This window comes from Callorhinus ursinus, unplaced genomic scaffold (genome assembly GCF_003265705.2).
Source record: "Callorhinus ursinus isolate GAN/ISIS: 27379988/994484 unplaced genomic scaffold, GSC_fseal_2.0 scaffold21, whole genome shotgun sequence".
NCBI classification, from domain to species: Eukaryota; Metazoa; Chordata; class Mammalia; order Carnivora; family Otariidae; genus Callorhinus; species Callorhinus ursinus.
In genome coordinates, this window is record NW_027397083.1 from 23,692,746 (window position 1) to 23,711,594 (window position 18,849).

The window sequence follows — 18,849 nt, forward strand, 5'->3', positions numbered from 1 at the left end:
TATGTATATTATGAAAGAAGGCTTTGCTGTGGACATACATTTAGGAAACAACTAGAACTGTATGTAGGGACACGGCTAAGCATGCAGGATGTATCTGAGGATTCTAGTAATAAAGTTTCTCTCCTATGCAAGTACTAAAAGCAAGCCGTATTTAGAGGAAATTGCCTTGCTATTGTGTCTTGTACGAATCCCACTGTGTGAATCATCTGTGAGCTGCATAATGTGTTAAATTAAATCAATGTAATAATTAGAGTTGAAAAGCTAATTTTAGTGACAGCATGCCAGGGTCTGAACATGCTGGTTAGAGAAAAAGTTGCCACAGACTTGCTGATAGAATAAAATTACAACTCCCCTTGGATGCTCCTAATTGATTAATTCTAAGGCAGTATACTTTAGACATCCTTTATAAGGCCTGAGACTTTTTTTATAAAAACGAAGAGAAAAGAGACTTATTTTGACCTTGAGGACTGCCTCATTTATTGTGTCTAATAAAAGAAACCCACATCTGCATGTATATACGCATTATGTCTCAAGCTCACTAATACATACGGAGCTTGTCTTACTTGTTAAAAAATATAAGCATTATCCATAATTTTGCATTCCTCTCAAGGGTCTAAGATTGACTCATTTATGACAAATCATACTATCTTTGTGTGCCTCCATTTTATCACCTAAGCTACCACTTCCAAACATTTTGATACCGGATGAGGGTGTGTGTGTGTGTGTGTGTGTGTGTGTGTGTGTGTGTGTGTGTGTGTTTTATTCTGGGTACAGGAATAAACTTTATTTTTTTTAAGGATTTTATTTATTTATCTGACAGAGAGAGACATAGCGAGAGAGGGAACACAAGCAGGAGGAGCAGGAGAGGGAGAAGCAGGCTTCCTGCTGAGCAGGGAGCCCAATGTGGGGCTCAATTTCAGGACCCTGGGATCGTGACCTGAGCTGAAGACAGACGCTCAACGACTGAGCCACCCAGGTGCCCCAGGAATAAACTCCTCTGAAGCAACAACAGCCAAACAGAAACCTTTCCTAGTCTTACCAGCAGAACTCAAACTAATTTAAAATTCCCAATCTAGTGCCAAAAGACTACCTCTGCAACCTTTGTGTGTAACCACACTACAGAGACTGGGCATAGGAGTGTACCCTCTTAGACCCATTTTTTTCATCACCAAAAAATGGGTACACTAATAGAGCTATCTGATAGGTTTGTAGTGAGGTTTAGATGACATAATGTTGGCAAAATGGCTTAGCACAATGCTTGAAAAATAATCACTTAATAAGTATGAGATCTCGGTCACAACCACCAGGACTACTCTAGGTCCTAAGTTCATTCTTTGACCACCACACCCCACACAGCTGCAAGCTGTTCTTTCGTCCATTGTGATTTAATGATGCTCCCAGATTTCTTACTCTAGAAACTCTTAGGTCTGAGTCTCAATTTCAGGATATGAGTGAGAGCCTGTATGATTGTTAAAATCAATTTGGACTTTGTCAGGGCAAACTATAACTGGAACAAGTTATAAAATAATTACAGTCACTGTGGTTCATAGATGGTTTATGTTTGCCCACATGAAGCTCGTGACATGCTTTTGCTTAGAGCGGACTTAAGACACAGCTTCCATTCCTTCCTCAAATAGGTATCACTTATCAGGATGGTTTCACATGTGGACACTTAAATTTAGACTTCTATCATTCTTTCTGCTATTTTCCACAAAGAGCATTTGTGGCATAATATAATGTAATAGTAATGTCTACATATGTTGTAGGCTTACAATGCATCAGACACTCAGAAAGTTCACACTATGACATAATACTACAGAGAGAAAACTGAAACAGAGAAAGGTGGTGAAATTGTGTTCTAGAGCCTATGTGTTCAAACTCTAGAGTCATTACACTACCTTTATGGAGAGAGAGAGAGAGAGAAAGAGGAGGGAAAGAAATAAGGGAGAGAAGGATGGAAGGATCTACATGCTATCCCTACCACGCAGATCTTCCACAAGCACTGAATAAAAACACAAACTATTGTATTTCTAACTAAAAAAATATAGTAAGATTTTATAATGATTATCATTTTATGATTATTTTTGAAGTTTAAGTTATCATTTTATTAAATGATACAGATTTTTAAATTAAACTATGAAATACTATATATATTTTTTTTTAATTTTATTTATTTATTTGAGAGAGAGAGAGGGAATGAGAGATAGAGAGCATGAGAGGGAAGAGGGTCAGAGAGAGAAGCAGACCCGCCCCCACTGAGCAGGGAGCCTGATGTGGGACTCGATCCCGGGACTCCAGGATCATGACCTGAGCCGAAGGCAGTCGCTTAACGAACTGAGCCACCCAGGCGCCCTGAAATACTATATATTTTATAAAAATAAAAATGAGTGTGTGTGTATCAAAAATTCCCACATCCTGACATCTATAGGCAAAGTAGGGAGCACAAGAAAAATAAACTGTTAAGGTTGTTAACAAACACGGGAGAAGGGAGAGAATGCTGCACATTTTCACATCAAGGAAAGCTATCAGAGTGGTAAATATGATCTTTTGAACTTTCTGAACATCTCTACATCCTCTTTTGCCTTCCAGGCTTATTGCTACACATTCTCACTCTCTCCCGCTTTAGGTGCCCCCAATCTCTGCCTCACAGTCTTGCTAAGTTATACTCCTATGAACTTGCTCATGGGCCCCCTCTACCAACAGTCTTGCCAAGTTATTCTCCTATGAGAGAGGACTCCTGAGTCGCTCATGGGCCCCCTTCACCAACAGGGAGTTACCCCACCTATCGCTACTACTCTAGGGTCCTATTTGGGATACTGAGATGAGTCTTCAATTCTAAAGAACTGGCGGGCCCACTGACACCTATGATAGGCTGCTCAGGGTGTTGAGCACATTTCTGCACAGAATTTCATTACAAGGAATTTGAAAGGGCAGCTGCTTCATACATCTTCATATCAAGTTATAAATATAAAAAACACACTCACCCAAATCACACTACAGGAAGGCATTTTTTTTCAAGTGGTTACCAACTTGTATCGTAAAAACATCTCAGATGGACCTCTTGCCACGATCCCGCACGTTCCTTTTGTTTTCAGAGAACATGATATTTTACAATCCTTTGGTACACAGAGTCTAAAACTCCCTTCTAGGAATCTCCACCCACCAACCACCATAGTGAATAAAATGTCATCACTTTTTTCTAAGTTTTCAGTTACTTTAGGTTACCCTCTTATCTCCCAAGTCTCCATTTTGTGGGTACACACACTTACTCCTCATATGGTATGGTTTAGATTTGGTCCTGTGCTATGAATATTATCTAGGCTGTCAAAATATTTCTGAAAATGTAACACTCAAGAGTCAACACAACATTTTGTGCTTGCTCGCTCTCTCCCACCCACGTGTGCACACAAAAATATGCACACACATTCCTTTCTCAGTCTCAACAGAAAGGCATTCTTTGCTCTCTCTGCATGGTTGTATATGGCCACCCCATAACCTCTGAGTTTACTTAGTTACAGTCTGGTTCCAGCTACACAGGGAGACTGATCAGATGTCTCTTGGTTACAATTCCAAGAGGGAAATTCTGATTGATTTGGTTTTGTCTTGGTGATCACCTCTGAGCCTATTAACTGTTGAGTGATCTTGGAGTCATATAAAATTAGCATGACTTCTTGAGACCACTCCTGCAAGTAAGTGTCAGGTGGCAAGCATCCCAGAGGACGAGGGGTTATTAAGAGCGGGATGTACAGCCAAATGGTATCTACAACACAGTGCACTGTTTCAGACTCAGATAATACTTCTAAATTTGCAATTAGTCAATATTTTTTTATATTCCAAAATAATATTCTTTTTCTTTTATGGTTTATGAGTATCTCTTCTTTTCAAAATGAGATACACAGCCTGCTTCATCTTCGGGTAACCATGATTTTTATATATCTCTAAGTACTCAACAAAAATTAATATATCAAATGTCATATCCTTTTGAGAAATTACCTATTATTAGAATTTACTGAATTTTCTATTTTGACTTTGTGTGCATTATACAAGTTACACATTTTAAACAAATTTTCAAATTCTGGGGGCGCCTGGGTGGCTCAGTTGTTAAGCGTCTGCCTTCGGCTCTGTTCATGATCCCAGGGGCCTGGGATCGAGCCCCATATTGTGCTCCCCACTCAGCGGGGAGCCTGCTTCTCCCTCTCCCACTCCCCCTGCTTGTGTTCCCTCTCTCATTGTGTCTCTCTCTCTGTGTCATTTAAATAAATAAAATCTTGGGGCACCTGGGTGGCTCAGTTGGTTAAGCGACTGCCTTCAGCTCAGGTCATGATCCTGGAGTCCCAGGATCGAGTCCCACATCAGGCTCCCTGCTTGGCGGGGAGTCTTCTCCCTCTGACCCTCTTCTCTCTCGTGCTATCTCTCATTTGCTCTCTCTCAAATAAATAAATAAAATCTTTTAAAAATAAATAAATAAATAAATAAATAAATAAATAAATAAATAAAATCTTAAAAAAAGTAATAAAAAAACAAGTTTTCAAATTCTGGATAAAACTTTAAAATCGTGGTATCAAAATATCTGCTCCATTCCGTCCTTTCATTGAAAGACTTGGCCCAACGTCTGGTAGTTTGTATACCATACCAAATGTGTAGATGATAACCTGAAATTCTTAATAATCCTAACCATGTTTTTTTTTTTTTTTCTGGTTTCTCTGGATATTTTGTGTGTCATGTAGAAACAGCTAAACAGATTTTAGGATGATAATAGCAAACTAAAGGAATAGGTTTTTCCTTATCCACATCATGCACAAGCCTGTCTCCTCAGCTGCGTCTCCACAGCAATGAAGACAGACTTGATTCCTCTTTCACACCATGGTTCTCACTGCTGAGATCACCCCGTCCTGTCCTCCAAGCCAGCTTTCCTCAACCTGGTCTGTGTCTCTTTCCCTCTACACTGAACAATGTTTGCAGAGTAATCCTCCTAAAATACTTTATGTCATGCTCTTACAGAACTACCTAAAATGGGTTCTCTACTACTACTGGCTGAAGTCCATTCTGGCCCAAGATTTAGAAGTTTTTATCTCTGGTTCTGGTCATACACACATACAGCTTCATTTGTTGATCAGCCCTAACTCACTCCGTCTTCCTCGGTCACGGCAACCTGCTCAGTGGAGCTGCGCATCCATCACGCAGAAGACACTTCCATTCTGATTTTATTATCCTCTCCTGCCATGGAATGCTCTACAAAAAGTCATCATTTTCAGTGTCTCTTCATTCATTTTGACTAGTTATTTCTATTTGAAATGTGGTTTATAATTCTCCGACACTAATTCAATGAACCAGGGACACTTGTGTGACATTGAGCATAGGTGCTTGAAGAGGTGGTTTATTTCAAACCAATAAAATCACTTAAAATGATCTGTTTTGGGGAAGATGCTTGGACAATATTTTATGCAAGCTCTTTAATACTGAACTTTGAAGGGAATTTCATGTTCAAGAAATAATAATTTCACTTAAATAATAAAAAGAGTCACTACAGGACACTCAGTTTGATATTTTTAATGTGTCATCAGCTTGATCCGAACACACGTCAATGATAGGTTTCTGGGTCAAAAGGCAAGGACAGTGGCGGAGATACAAGTTGGCAAGAAGGGACTACAGAGCGTAGTGTGCTTAAGCTTTCTAGCAGCTTAATGCTTTGTCATCAGTGAACTAAAGCATCGGACAGAGCCTCTAATAAGTGTATAAAAAAAATGCTAGCTTGTTTCTACCTTAAAATAGCTTTTTTTTTCCTTTGAGAGGCAATTTCAAATCATACAGCTTTTTATACTGCATAGAAACCTATCGCACAATACACTGTCTTCAAAAAAACACAATCCAACACTAATAAGATTACACTAATTCTACTTATATTGTTAGTAAGATTACCCCATTCGCCACCACCCCCACCATTACCACCATGATCAAGTTTTGATACTATTACACATGGCCCACTGAGATTAGTGTTATCGCATCTATTGATGGGCAGACTTCTCAGGGTCTATCTTCCTAGGATTAATAGGGGAAAATTCTACAGATCCATAAACATTCTGTGATCTGCAGACAAAGCAGCATAGCATTACGATTACTAGAGAACTTGTTAGAAATGCACAATTTCCAGGTTCACCATAGATTTACTGCATACAAACCTGCATTTCCATAAGATTCTGATGCCTTCAAGTGTAAGTAAGAAGATAAGTGAATTAATGCATTTAGAATGACCTGATTTTTGTGAAATTTCTGAATGGAGTTTGACACTCTGGGGAAAAAAAGAACCGAGAAAATGAAAAGAAAGCGCAGTCTTACCTTTGTCTTTGACCTATTTCCAGAAGCTTCTCAACATCAGTTTTGGAAGATTTCTCATCATTTTTCAAAGACTGATAAGAAAAGTGAGAAAAGAAAATCTTATTCAAGTGATAAATTGAGGCTCACTTTACTTTTGTCTCTACGGCACAGGTGTGACTGCTCTTAGGCCCTGAAACAAGAATGTGCAAATGAGGCCACAGTGATCCTCATGGCTCTAAGGATGCACACAGGAATTTATGACACCAAGTACAGGTGCTACCCAGTGGTGAAAGGGAATAAGCCAAGTCTCAGCCTTTAGACGTTCGATGGAGGGGAAAATGCTCTCCAATATCTAGGTCTCTTTACAAGTCAATATAAAACACATCTTCTGCTCTCCAGTTGAAGTTTCGTTGTGTTCTCTGCAGGCATGTCAAAACAGCTCTGGCATAGTTTCTACAAATTCAAATGGACATAAAAGACCTCTCTGAATCAGCTAAGTAATAACATAATTCAAGATCAAAGCAGCCCAAAAGCATGTACCTGTTTGGTCTTGTCTATTATTAATGAGTAATGTAGCAGAATACACAGAAAAACTAGGGCTATGTAAAATGGTAACTGCTCTGACAAGATAGGGTATTAAGGGGGAAAAAAAATAAAAGTACCATCTCAGTCATTAGTGTTTATTTACTCTGGCAAATTCAACATCCACAGACCATGACTTCAAGCAGAAAAGCCCACTGAGCTATTCTCATTACAGAATCTGTCCCATTAAGTCTTCCCTAAGAACTTTCTTATTTATACTCAATAAACTATTTACCAGGGTAACCTATCAGAAGCTGAAACTGAGGAGCAGTGATAGTGTTTGTGGGAAGAGCAGTGGTGGCGGGCAGAAAATTGACAATCTTAGGAATGGCAAATATTTTGTTTACTTAATATCTATTTAACAAATATCTATCATGAATTATGCAAAGTCCTGTGCAGAGGCACAGTGTCTGCCTTCACAAATTTTATAGTCTAATGCTAAAATCAGGCAATTTTCATATAGCAAAATCAGCAGTCTGATTGGGAAGTGATGCGCTGCATAAGAGAAACTTCTTTCTGGGCGCCTGGGTGGCTCAGTTGGTTAAGCGTCTGCCTTCGGCGAAGGTCATGATCCCAGGGTCCTGGGATCCAGCCCCACATCTACAGCCTGGAGCAGGTCACAAAACCTGCCCTTTGACTTCCTTAGGTGAAAAACACAGATGAGATTTTTGAAGTGTCTACTTTAGACAGTTACTGGAAAACTCAGAGGACAAAACAGATGTGGAAAAACACTTGATGAAAAGTGCAATATAATATGCTTACTCATTTATTGACCATATACTATATTCTGGGCATTCTGAAGGAAACCAGGATCAAGCAGATGACTGTTTTCAAGGAATTTAAAATAAAAAAACAAACAAATGGAAAAGAACATGAGATGCAGAAACAGAAAGGGTAGATACAGACAGGAATCAGCAAGGTATATATCCGTAGAAGAGCCGAAGTGTCCTTATTATTTACCCAGGAATGTCCAGGGAAGTGAGGTATACTTGGAAATTATTCTTGGTTCCTTTAAGGATGCTAAAGGTTGAGACACCTACTAATTAATCAACATAATGCTTCTTGGCTGACCTGCGTTACCATCCATTACTGTCCCATCCAGGGGCTATGGTTACAGAGAAGACTGTAATGAGACTCTCAAAGCTCCTGTCTTCATGAAGTCCCACTGGGGGAAAAATGTAGAATGGGCTATGTTGTATTCACTATGAGTTTAAAACCTAGAATCAGTATTTATTAGATGAATGTTTGGGCACTTCCTTGGCCTATTTGAGCCTTGTTTCCTCATTTTATGAGTAAAATTTTGTGAAGAGGTTGCTAAGAGGATTTAATGAGATCAAAAATGAAAAATATCTTGCACACTGGCTGACAGGAAATGGAAAAAGAAAGGCATTTTAAAAATTGCAACTACATTCTGTAGTACAATTGCTACCCTTTTAAGAAACATGATTCTATGAAATTATACATTGTTATCAAGCAATTTTCCAGACTGTGACGGAGTGTCTTAACTTAGGCTACCTGTATAGAGACAATGAGTGTCCTGATCACACATGGGCATCTCACCATATGCATGAAATAGTTTCGAAGTGCCAGGTGTTCCATCCCCCTGAGAAGGTACAAGTGTACTGAACATTCTTTGCAGCCTCAGATAGCTGGCGAATTCCTACTTAATGATAAGGTGCAACTCTGGTATCAGCTTCCTCCAAAAATTCACTTAGTCCCCTTTTCACCCAAGTTAGGGCTTCCCTAATGTTCTGTATATTCTTCCATCATAGCACTGTCCTTCCTTACCCTGCTACCTGTCTCTGTGTTCTAATGGTTCTATGAAGTGGTTTTTCTGCTCTTATTTTTATGTTCAAGTTGTAACATAATTTCTAGAACAAGAGCTGGGGCACTTGGCCCTTATACCTGCTCTACCACCTAACTCTCTCTGTGTCCTCTATAGTTTCTTAACCTTTCTCTAAGTCTTGTTTTCTCACCGACAAGATGAAACTACTAATAACCACAGCATAGTTTTCATGTAAAAAATAAAGATTGTACAAAGAATACCTAATGCAAGACCTTGACCATGTTCAGTAAGCTGCCATGGCTATGGATACCATCATCACCATCATCATCATCATCATCATCAAGGAACAGAAAGCTAAGGACAACACTGACTCTACATGGTTCAGAGACATGATTTCATGCAGTAACTAATACACAGGCTCTGAAGCCAGGTTTCCTGTATTTAAACTCTGGCTTCCCTTGTGACCTTCAAAAATAACTTATCTTTTCTAAGCATAATCCCTCATGTATAACAAGAAAAAAAACACATTAATAGTATCTTTCTCACAGATAGATTATGAAAATTAAAATTATGTCCTCAAAAAATTCAGTGTTAAATCAAATATCAAAATATCCGATATTTCAGAAAACTTTTCTTATCAGATATAGACTTTGTCTTTGGCTTTTGATGGAGATTTCACTGAGTATTAATACATTTTCAGAGATGACTCTTGCCTTTCTAAGATATTTTCTCATTTTAGTAATGAGGACTATTAAAGAATCTTGAGAATTCTCCTTTGTGGAGTTTAAGATTCTCCTCTAGAGATCATTCCTATATTCATTCAACTCTTGGTCATAATTAGTTTTCACCATTTTATAATATAAAAAACACAGGGGACAAATTGATCTTAGAAGCTATGAGAGACTGATGGCCATGCCAAGCACATAATTTTCTCCTTTCTGAATTTGCAAACCACAGATTCCCAGACTGCATTTCAAATGGCATTTCTTTTCAAAGCTCATATGATAATAAGTAAATCCCCTGGTCAAACCCAGAAACATATTCAAAACTGGTAAAAAATGCAGGAGTCTTTAATGTTAATCCACTGAGATAAACCGAGTGACTCCTCAGTCTTTGCTGCCAGGAAAATTAGTTTTCATCTCACCTGAAAGTTGACTTTAATTCCACCAAGTTCTCTTGATGTCTTTGTCAGCTGATGGAGGATGTTGCTTCGTTCCCTAAAGACTTCTTTCAGCTGCTTTTCTAGCTCTTCATAGTCCTGTCTAACACAGAAAAAAATCACATGAGAGCCCCTCAAAAGCTTCCACTGGGCTTCAGCCTCTTTAAATACTATCACGGGCCCCTTGCATTTCAAGCAAAATCTAGATTAACTGAAACCTTAATTACTAGGATGTTTTGTTTTTCCTCTTTCACCTAAAAGGAGAAAACTGAAAACCAGTCTTATAACAAAGGTTTCATTTTTTAATTGAGGGCTCTCTAGGCTACAGAGAATTTCCAGAACAATACTATCTTTGACAGGCTTAAGATAGTTTATCAGGTACCTCTTGGAAAACAGATATTTTCCATGACATCATCATTCTTTTTCCTAAGGTCTTTGACATTTTATAGCAGAGGATATGACTTGAACCAAAGTATTTCAAATACATAGGTTCTGACACTGGGGAGATATACTTGGGGGTACAGCCAGGGCAGAACGTAGGTGTCTTGCTTCATCTCTGGTAGGTAGATAAGGAAGTCCATAGAAAAGACAGCCCTTCCCCAACATGTCTAAGAATTTCTATTGCTATTAAAGAGGTAATGGAAGAAACAAAATATCTATGAAATCAGTAAATAAATACAGTAATTAGAGTAAAATTTGAACAGACTTAACAATTTTCATGAAGGAAAGACTTATTTAATGTCATAAAATCTATACATATTTTTCTCTTACTTTTCTCATATGGTCTTTGTAAAACCGGTATTGTAATTCTCATTTTGTAAACATGAAAGAATTAAGCTCAGAAGAATCAAGTTACTACCCTAAGATCCTATTCAAGTAATGTATGAGCAAATAGGATGTGTTTGTGTATATTTAGGTATGTTATGGCAAGTTCTGTGTGTGTGTGTGTGTGTGTGTGTGTGTGTGTGTGTGTGTGTGTGTGTAGGGAAAATGTAGACAAGGAAAATGATGGTTGTCAGGACAACTGATAGGGGGAGGTTAAAATGATCAACCGGAGTACACAGGAGACTTGCTCCATGTATGGAAGACTTCCCGGAAAAAGTAATATAAAATATAAGGTACTCTTGGAAAGAGAAGTAGAAATTAGCTATATGAAAGGGGAAGGCACGTGTAAATACTAATAAAAATGAGCTCATTGAATTTTTTAAACGTGACTGTATATCAGAAGATTGGAGTCCCGATGGAGGGGGTGGTCAGGATTTACTGCTAAAATGAGGGTATGGACAACATGAGCAAACGACGCAAGACACTTAAGTGACAGGGGAGTTTTGGCAATTGTTTTGAAAATAGGTTAACTAAACAGGGAGTGACATGGTTGGATTTATGTTTTGTAAAGATTTCCCTGGCTAAAAACTGGAGAGTGAACTAGAGGGTGGGAGACTGGGGGTGGACTTGGAGAAGGGGAGGCTGGTAAGGAAGTTACCATGGCAACAATCAGGGAAAAGGTTGTGATGGCCTAAATTAGATTACGAACTGCAGAGACAGTGAAGCTTGGACTGATTTCAGCAAAAGCAAAATTGAATCAACAATACATAACATTCATTCAAATGTCTTTTGTCTGTCTGTTATGGGGAAAGAGTGTCAGGGTGCTGGTTATTAATGTTGCCATGTTTCTGGCTGAGGCAACTGTTGGACACAGCCCTTTACTGAGAGAGAAGTCATGGGAAGAACAGTAGGTTGACACGTTCAATTTTAAACTTGTAAGAAAATGGCTCTAACTTTTTAGTTTTTTAAATCTATAAAATGCAATATTTAATACATCAGGAGCAACTTGGGGCTCCTGGGTGGCTCAGTCAGTTAAGCGTCTGTCTTCGGCTCAGGGCATGATCTCGGGGTCCTGGGATTAAGCCCCATGTCGGGTTCCCTGCTCAGCGGGGAGTCTGCTTCTCGTTCTAACTCTGCCCCTGCTCCTGCTCACTCTCTCAAATAAATAAAATAAAATAAAATAAAATAAAATAAAATAAAATAAAAGGAGCAACTTATGTAGAGTTTTGAATCCATAGTATGTAATTAATTTGTAAAATATTTTAAAAATTCTGTTACTGAGAAATTTGATGAATTTTCATTCTTTCTACAGAATTATAAAGGAACTGGGTCTACCAGTGACCATAGTGGTGATTACTAAATGCATGCTATCTACAATAGGTTTCTTTTTTTTTATTTTTTATTGTTATGTTAATCGCCATATATTACATCATTAGTTTTTGATGCAGTGTTCCATGATTCATTGTTTGTTCATAACACCCAGTGCTCCATGCAGAACGTGCCCTCCTCAATACCCATCACCAGGCTAACCCATCCCCCACCCCCCTCCCCTCTAGAACCCTCAGTTTGTTTTTCAGAGTCCATCATCTCTCATGGTTCGTCTCCCCCTCTGACATACAATTCTTTGCTTCCCCCCACCTCGCCCCATTTCTTAACTGTTGTTTTCTAGCACTGTTTATATTCTTGTTTGAAGGAAATCGGAATGCTCCCCTGTTAAGAACCTTAGTATTTCTCCCTGGCCCGGAGATTTTCACTGATGAATAGTGTGCCCCACCATTTCCTCTCGGTCTCACTAGCAAAGTCAAATAATGAGTGGCAAGGCCTATGGTCATCTATTTCTAATTATTCAGCTTTAGTTTCTATCCCAGTTTGTTTCTCCTGAATGTTTGTGACAATAAACACACCTCCAAAATTATCTCTAGTGACCAGAATAAATAACAATGTTAGATAACATGCATTGACAATATATTACATGCAAGATGGTGTTATATATATTTATTCATTTAATCTGCAGAACAACTGTCAGATAAGCACTGGTCTTAATCCCATATTACAGCTGAAGAAATTGAGCTACAGGGATGGTAGCTTCCCAGAACAGATTTCTATTAAGGACATGGTAGATCAGTCAGCCTTCAGAGTCCAGTGTCTTGGCCAGTACTCTGGAAGAACACAGTGACTTGGCTAGGAGTTTGTAACAGTTAAATGTTCACTGTGCCATTGCAGAATGTATTATCTATGACTTCTTCTTGCACCAATATATATGTGTTTTTGGTATTGAAATTTTTTGCCACTTATTATTTTCCATTAAGTAAAATTAGGAATAGCGTTTTCTTTTTTATTATTTACAATCATCTTTTAATCCTATCACCGTATTTGGCCTTCAAATAAATTCATTAGGAAAGGAGAACCATTATATGTAAAAAAAAAAAAAAGAAGAAGAAGAAGAAGAAGAATATAGCAGGAAGGGAAAAATGAAGGGGGGTAAATCGGAGGGGGAGATGAACCATGAGAGACTATGGACTCTGAGAAACAAACTGAGCGTTCTAGAGGGGAGGGGGTAGGGGGATGGGTTAACCTGGTGATGGGTATTAAAGAGGGCATGTACTGAATGGAGCACTGGGTGTTATACACAAATAATGAATCACGGAACACTACATAAAAAACTAATGATGTAATGTATGATGATTAACGTAACATAATAAATAAAAAAAAATTTAAAAAAGGAAAGGAGAACGAGTTCAAATCCCTCTTTTGTTCTGGTAAGTACACTGAGAGCCACAAAAAGGATCTAATATATCAGGGAAATATAGTCAAAAGTGTTAATTAATAGCACCACTCTAAATTCAATCATTCAAGGTTCTAATAAAAGGGGAAACCAGGTTACTCTGTTAAAGTACCATTAATAGAAGCATTGGTTAGCATTTTCCCACATTTTCTTGCATTTACAAATGAGTGCATGTTTACCCCAATGCATGTTATTTTTCCCCATAACATATATACATATATATATAGATATATATACATATATAAATATGTATATGATCCTCCTATGGTTGTATTCTGCAACTGCCTTATACGTCTCAGAGCTCTTTCAACATCTACACATATTAAAATCCATGTGCTTATACTTTAATATATTTTACCGTTGGACACTGAGGGTGTTTTCAGTTTTTCTTTCTCTCTTAAAAGTAATGAAATCCACATATGTGGGTACAAATATATTTTCCTGAAAATTTCTGTGACATGTATCCCTAGAAACGGAAATATTTTGCTCCAGAACTAACATGTTATTTTTTATAGGTACTAGTAAATTGCCTTCTTATGACATATTTGAGTCTATACTAAATTATCAGTATAGTATTCTGGTATTCTCAACACATGCACCTGAACTGGAAATTGTCTTCCTCCTTTATGTCATTATGTTACTGGCGTGAGGGGAAAATGATACCTTCTTTAGGACACAATTTTCAGTCATATTATTGGAAAGATTGATTGTATTTTCCTAACTTTCACTAGTACTTGCATTTCTGCCCTTAGGAATTATCTGTGTATACCTTCTACCCATTCGTATTTTGGGTCTGTTATTGGACTGGCTTGCTTGGGGTTGCTGTCACAGAATGGGTGGCTCAAGCAACAGAAATTTTTTGTCTCACAATTCTAGAGGCTAGAAACTCAGAATCAAGCTGTTGGGAGAGTTGATTCCTTATGAGGCCTGTGAGGGAAAATTCTGTCCCACACCTCTCTCTTGTGGCTTGCGGATGATCACATCTTTTCCCTACGTGTCTTTATATTGTCTTCTATGGGTGACTCTGTGACTAATCTTCCCTTCTTTTTTTAAAGATTTTATTTATTTATTTGACAGGGGTGGGGGGAACCCGATGTGGGACTCGATCCCAGGACCCCGGGATGATGAACTGAGCCAAAGGCAGACGCTTAACGACTGAGCCACCCAAGAACCCCTAATCTTCCCTTTTCATAAGGACTCCACTCATATTAGTTTAGAGCCCACTCTAGTAACCTATTTTAACATGGTAGCTTCTATAAACACCCATCCTCAGATGATGTTACATCTAAGGTACTGGGCGGGGAGTCTTCAACATACAAATTTTGGGGGATGCAACTCAACCCGTAGTTATTTAATCTATTGATTTACAGAAGCTCCTGTCCAGTAAGGTTTTTAACTGTCATTATGGTGAAAATATTTTCCAAGTCTTTAACAGATTTTTACATTTACTAATTCCCCAATTTCTTTTAAAAATGGAGATAAATCTTTTCCTTTATGGTGTCTGTATTGCTCTTGCACAAATAGATCTTCTCCATCCCAATACTGTTCTTTAAAAGTGGCTGTGAAGATATATTAGTTAATTGTTGCTAAACTACAAAATTAATTTTGGAATCTATTACATTTATGTTTTTCATATATGTGTATATGAAAAGATGGGAATATAATTTAGATAAGCATAGCCAATTGTCTCAGCACAGTTGTGACAGTCCTTTCCCCACTGACTTTGAAATGACTTTTTCTGATGTACCATATTCTTTTTACTGTATGTTTTCAAACCTCTATTCTGATGTATTGATGAATTTGTTGCAACACTATATCACGGTTTAACTATTAAAGCTGTGTGCTATAATTTGTTATTTCCTATATTTTTCCCCTATTATTTTTATTTATAGTTTTATTGATAAATTTTCTGTATCTGTGTATTCTCAGTGCATTTTATAATCAGTTTGTCAATTTCATAAAAAAAGTCTATAGAGAATTTAACTGAAACTGCATTCATATTATATTTATATTTAAGGAAATATGTAACAAAAGGGTACCTTTCAATCCCAAAGACAGATGGTCTCATATATTATTCTAGGACTTTTATATGATTCAGCAATGCTTTAAAGTTACTTCAATGAGTTTCTGCTCATTTCATGTTAGGCTTATTGCTTTTACTGTGGGTGGATTTTTCCATTCCACTGCCTACGTGAATGTTGCTAGTTTCTTTTAAAACTACTGACTAAGTTGACCTTGGTTCCAGATATCTTACTAAACAAACGTAGTACTTGTTATATTTACGTAGTTGATTTGTTTGGCCTTTTCAAGTGGAAAGGAATATTTTCTTTCAATAATACCAACCATCTTTTATTCTCATAACTTTTATATTTTTCTCTTTGTTAATTATACTGGCTAAGACCTTCAAAACAATGCCAAGTGGAGCAAATGATAGTAGACCATCTAATTTGTTTGTGGCTTTAGGATAGATATATTAATTACGTTTCATCAGTGAGTAAATGTACGTGAATACTGCTGTAATTTTCAGGTGATACCATTGTTCTCAGGTCATTTTTTTAAAATAAAAATTTTGTTGAATTGCAGCACTTATGCAGAAAAGAAATACACAATCCCCAGGGCACATTTCATGAACTCTCACAAAGTGAACATGTAAGAAATTTTAAAAATGAACCATGCACCCTAGATGATATTCTTTGACTTCACCCATTTATTACATTCACACTCTTCCCCAAATATAATCAATATTTTTATTTCTATTACTTCATAATCACTTGCCTATGTCTGAAATTTATGCAAATGCTAAATGTCTTTTAGTTGATTTGTTTTGTACAACATGGAGTTTGTGAAACTCTTCCATATTATGTGGAGAAATAGTTTGTTAGTTTTTATCACTGCATAGTATATAGTAATGAGTAATTTTATTGCAATGCATCTATAATGCCAACAGACACCTTTTTTCCCAGTTTTTGACTATTATGAATGCTATGAATATTTCATATGCCTTGTATTTAACATACAAATACATGTATGCCAAGTACATAACCAAGAAAGAATTGCTTCATTATAGAGCATACATTTTCAGTTTCAGTAAATACTGCCAGAGAATTTTCCAAATCAGCTGTATCGTAGGAAAGGTGAAGAATTTCAATTGCCTCAAATTCTTATATACTATGGTATTGTCAGGATTTTTAAATTTTCAGTCACCCTACTGGTTGTACCATAGCATTTCATTTTAGCTATAATTTATATTTTACTGGTGACTCAAAGTGACTACTTTACAAAAAATAATATTTAAATATGATTTTTTTTTAAATTATTTATTTGAGAGAGAGAGTGAGAGAGCACACAAGCAGGGAGAGGGGCAGAGGGAAAGGGAAAAGCAGACTCCCCAATGAGCAGGAAACCCAACCCGGGGCTCAATCCCAGGACCCTGGGATCATGACCTGAGCCGAAGGCAGATGCTTAACTGACTGAGCCACCCAGGCACCCTAAATATTGTTTTTTATAAAATGCCTGCTCATGCCTTTTGCCTTTTCTCCATTGGTTTGCCCACTGTTTATTATTTATTTGTGGGTGGTATTTATATATTCCATACATGAGCCCTTTGGTGGTTAAATGTATCAAAAACATAATTACCTCTTCCGCTATAAGAATTTTTAATCTCTTAATGGTGTCTTTTGATGAACAGACATTGGTAGTATAAATATAGGCCAAATTATTAATCTTTTATATTCAGAGTTGTTCAATGGAGTTGTGCCACCTAAATTTGTAAACGTTTGAAAAATATTTTTATCTGATTATATTTAAAATTATAAACATTTAAAATTATATATTGCTAGCATATTAAAACATGGATTTTTGTATATGATTTTGCATTCAGCAAATAATCAACTATAAAAATTATTTGTGGAATATTTTGTATTTTCTTACATGTATAATCATATTGTCTGCAAAAATATAAGTTTCTATTTTTTCAATCCTTAGGTCTTTTATTTAAATTCCTTATCTTACTTTGCTATCAAGGACCAAGGACTTTTCTACAATTTTCAATAAAATTTGTGATAAACACATTCTTTGTTTATTCCAGATTGCAGGGGGAAGAGCTTTCAAGACCACAAATATGGTATTTCCCATAGGCATTTTTGGTCAACATTTCAATTTTTAAAAATCAGATATAAAAAAAGTTTTATTTCTGTTTTCTAAATCTGTTCAGTTTTAAGCATGAACGGACTTTGAATGCAGTCCAATATTTTAGGTGTTTTTTTTTTTTTTTTTTTTTCATTGTGGTGTACGTTATTTGCTTACAGCTCTTTCCTTCCTCCCATCCTTGGCCATATTGCTCATGTAGGCAGGAAAGAAACCCCCACACCATTCATTTGGTTCTGTGACACTTCAACAGAATGTTAAGGGACATGACACATTGAAGACTGTAAATGTTGTTTGTCTGATTTTGCTTAGTTTCTTGTTCTCCTGCTAATGGCCACGTGAAGAAATTCCCCCAGATAACTCCTGCAACTTCAGGCTTCTTCAAAAAGAAAACATAGAGAGTAAACCTGAATTTGATTCATACCCTGAAGCAGACACTCCCCAGTGACGCTTCAACATAAGTTTGAAAACTAAATGTTATTGTAAGCCATCAATCAGGCTTTTGGAATAATTTGTAATGTAGCAGTATCACAGGAAAAACTGGTCTCATAAATGCATCTATTGAGATGATCATATATATTTTTTCTTTTACACTATTAATGTGCTGAATTACACTGATTCATTTCACATATGATTAATGACTACATTAAATCAAACTCTCATTACTAAAATAAATCATTTTATTATATATAATTCTGTTAGATTCAGTCAGCTAATATTTTGTTTAGGATTTTTACATTTATTTTTATGGAAGAAATTTAGTTATAATGTCATTTCTCATCATATCCATGTAAAGCTTCATATCTAGGTTATGTTTAGCTCATAAAAAAAATTGGGACGTGTGCCTTCTTTTCCTATTATCTGAATGAATTTGTGTAAGACTGGTAATATTTCTTACCTGAATGAGTAGAACTGACATGTAAACCACTTGGTTTGCAATTTCCTTTGTGAGAAGGTCTTTATTTACAGATTTAATGCTTTCAGAGATATTCAACTGTTCAGATATCCTAACTGTCCCTATGTCAATATTAGTAATACCCATTATTTTTAGGAATTTGTCCATTTCATTGTCATTCACTTATTTCATGATTCTGAATGTCAAAAATTTGACCTGAGCTCATCTGGGCATGGCTCCTTCAGGCTGGGCTTACTCTTTGCAAATCAGGTAATTTCCTGGTCAAATAAATGGCTCTATTTCTGTGGTTGGCTCATTATTAGTTTGTAAGTGAAGACACAGTCTCATGTCCCTCA

At 36.8% G+C, this 18,849-nt stretch overlaps 1 protein-coding gene across 4 annotated transcripts in view; it reads right to left on the reverse strand.

Moving 5' to 3' along the window:
- The window catches only part of LUZP2 (leucine zipper protein 2), a 478,379-nt gene that overhangs the window by 245,570 nt on the left and 213,960 nt on the right, over nt 1–18,849 (reverse strand). For 3 of the 4 annotated variants that reach the window (XM_073904840.1, XM_025879122.2, XM_073904841.1), the window contains 2 exons: nt 9,828–9,945; nt 6,337–6,407 (listed from right to left, as the gene is read on the reverse strand). In XM_073904840.1, coding sequence (XP_073760941.1) covers nt 6,337–6,407; nt 9,828–9,945 — 189 coding nt within the window. The remainder of the gene's footprint in view (nt 1–6,336; nt 6,408–9,827; nt 9,946–18,849) is intronic. The other variant, XM_025879123.2, reaches the window with a different exon arrangement.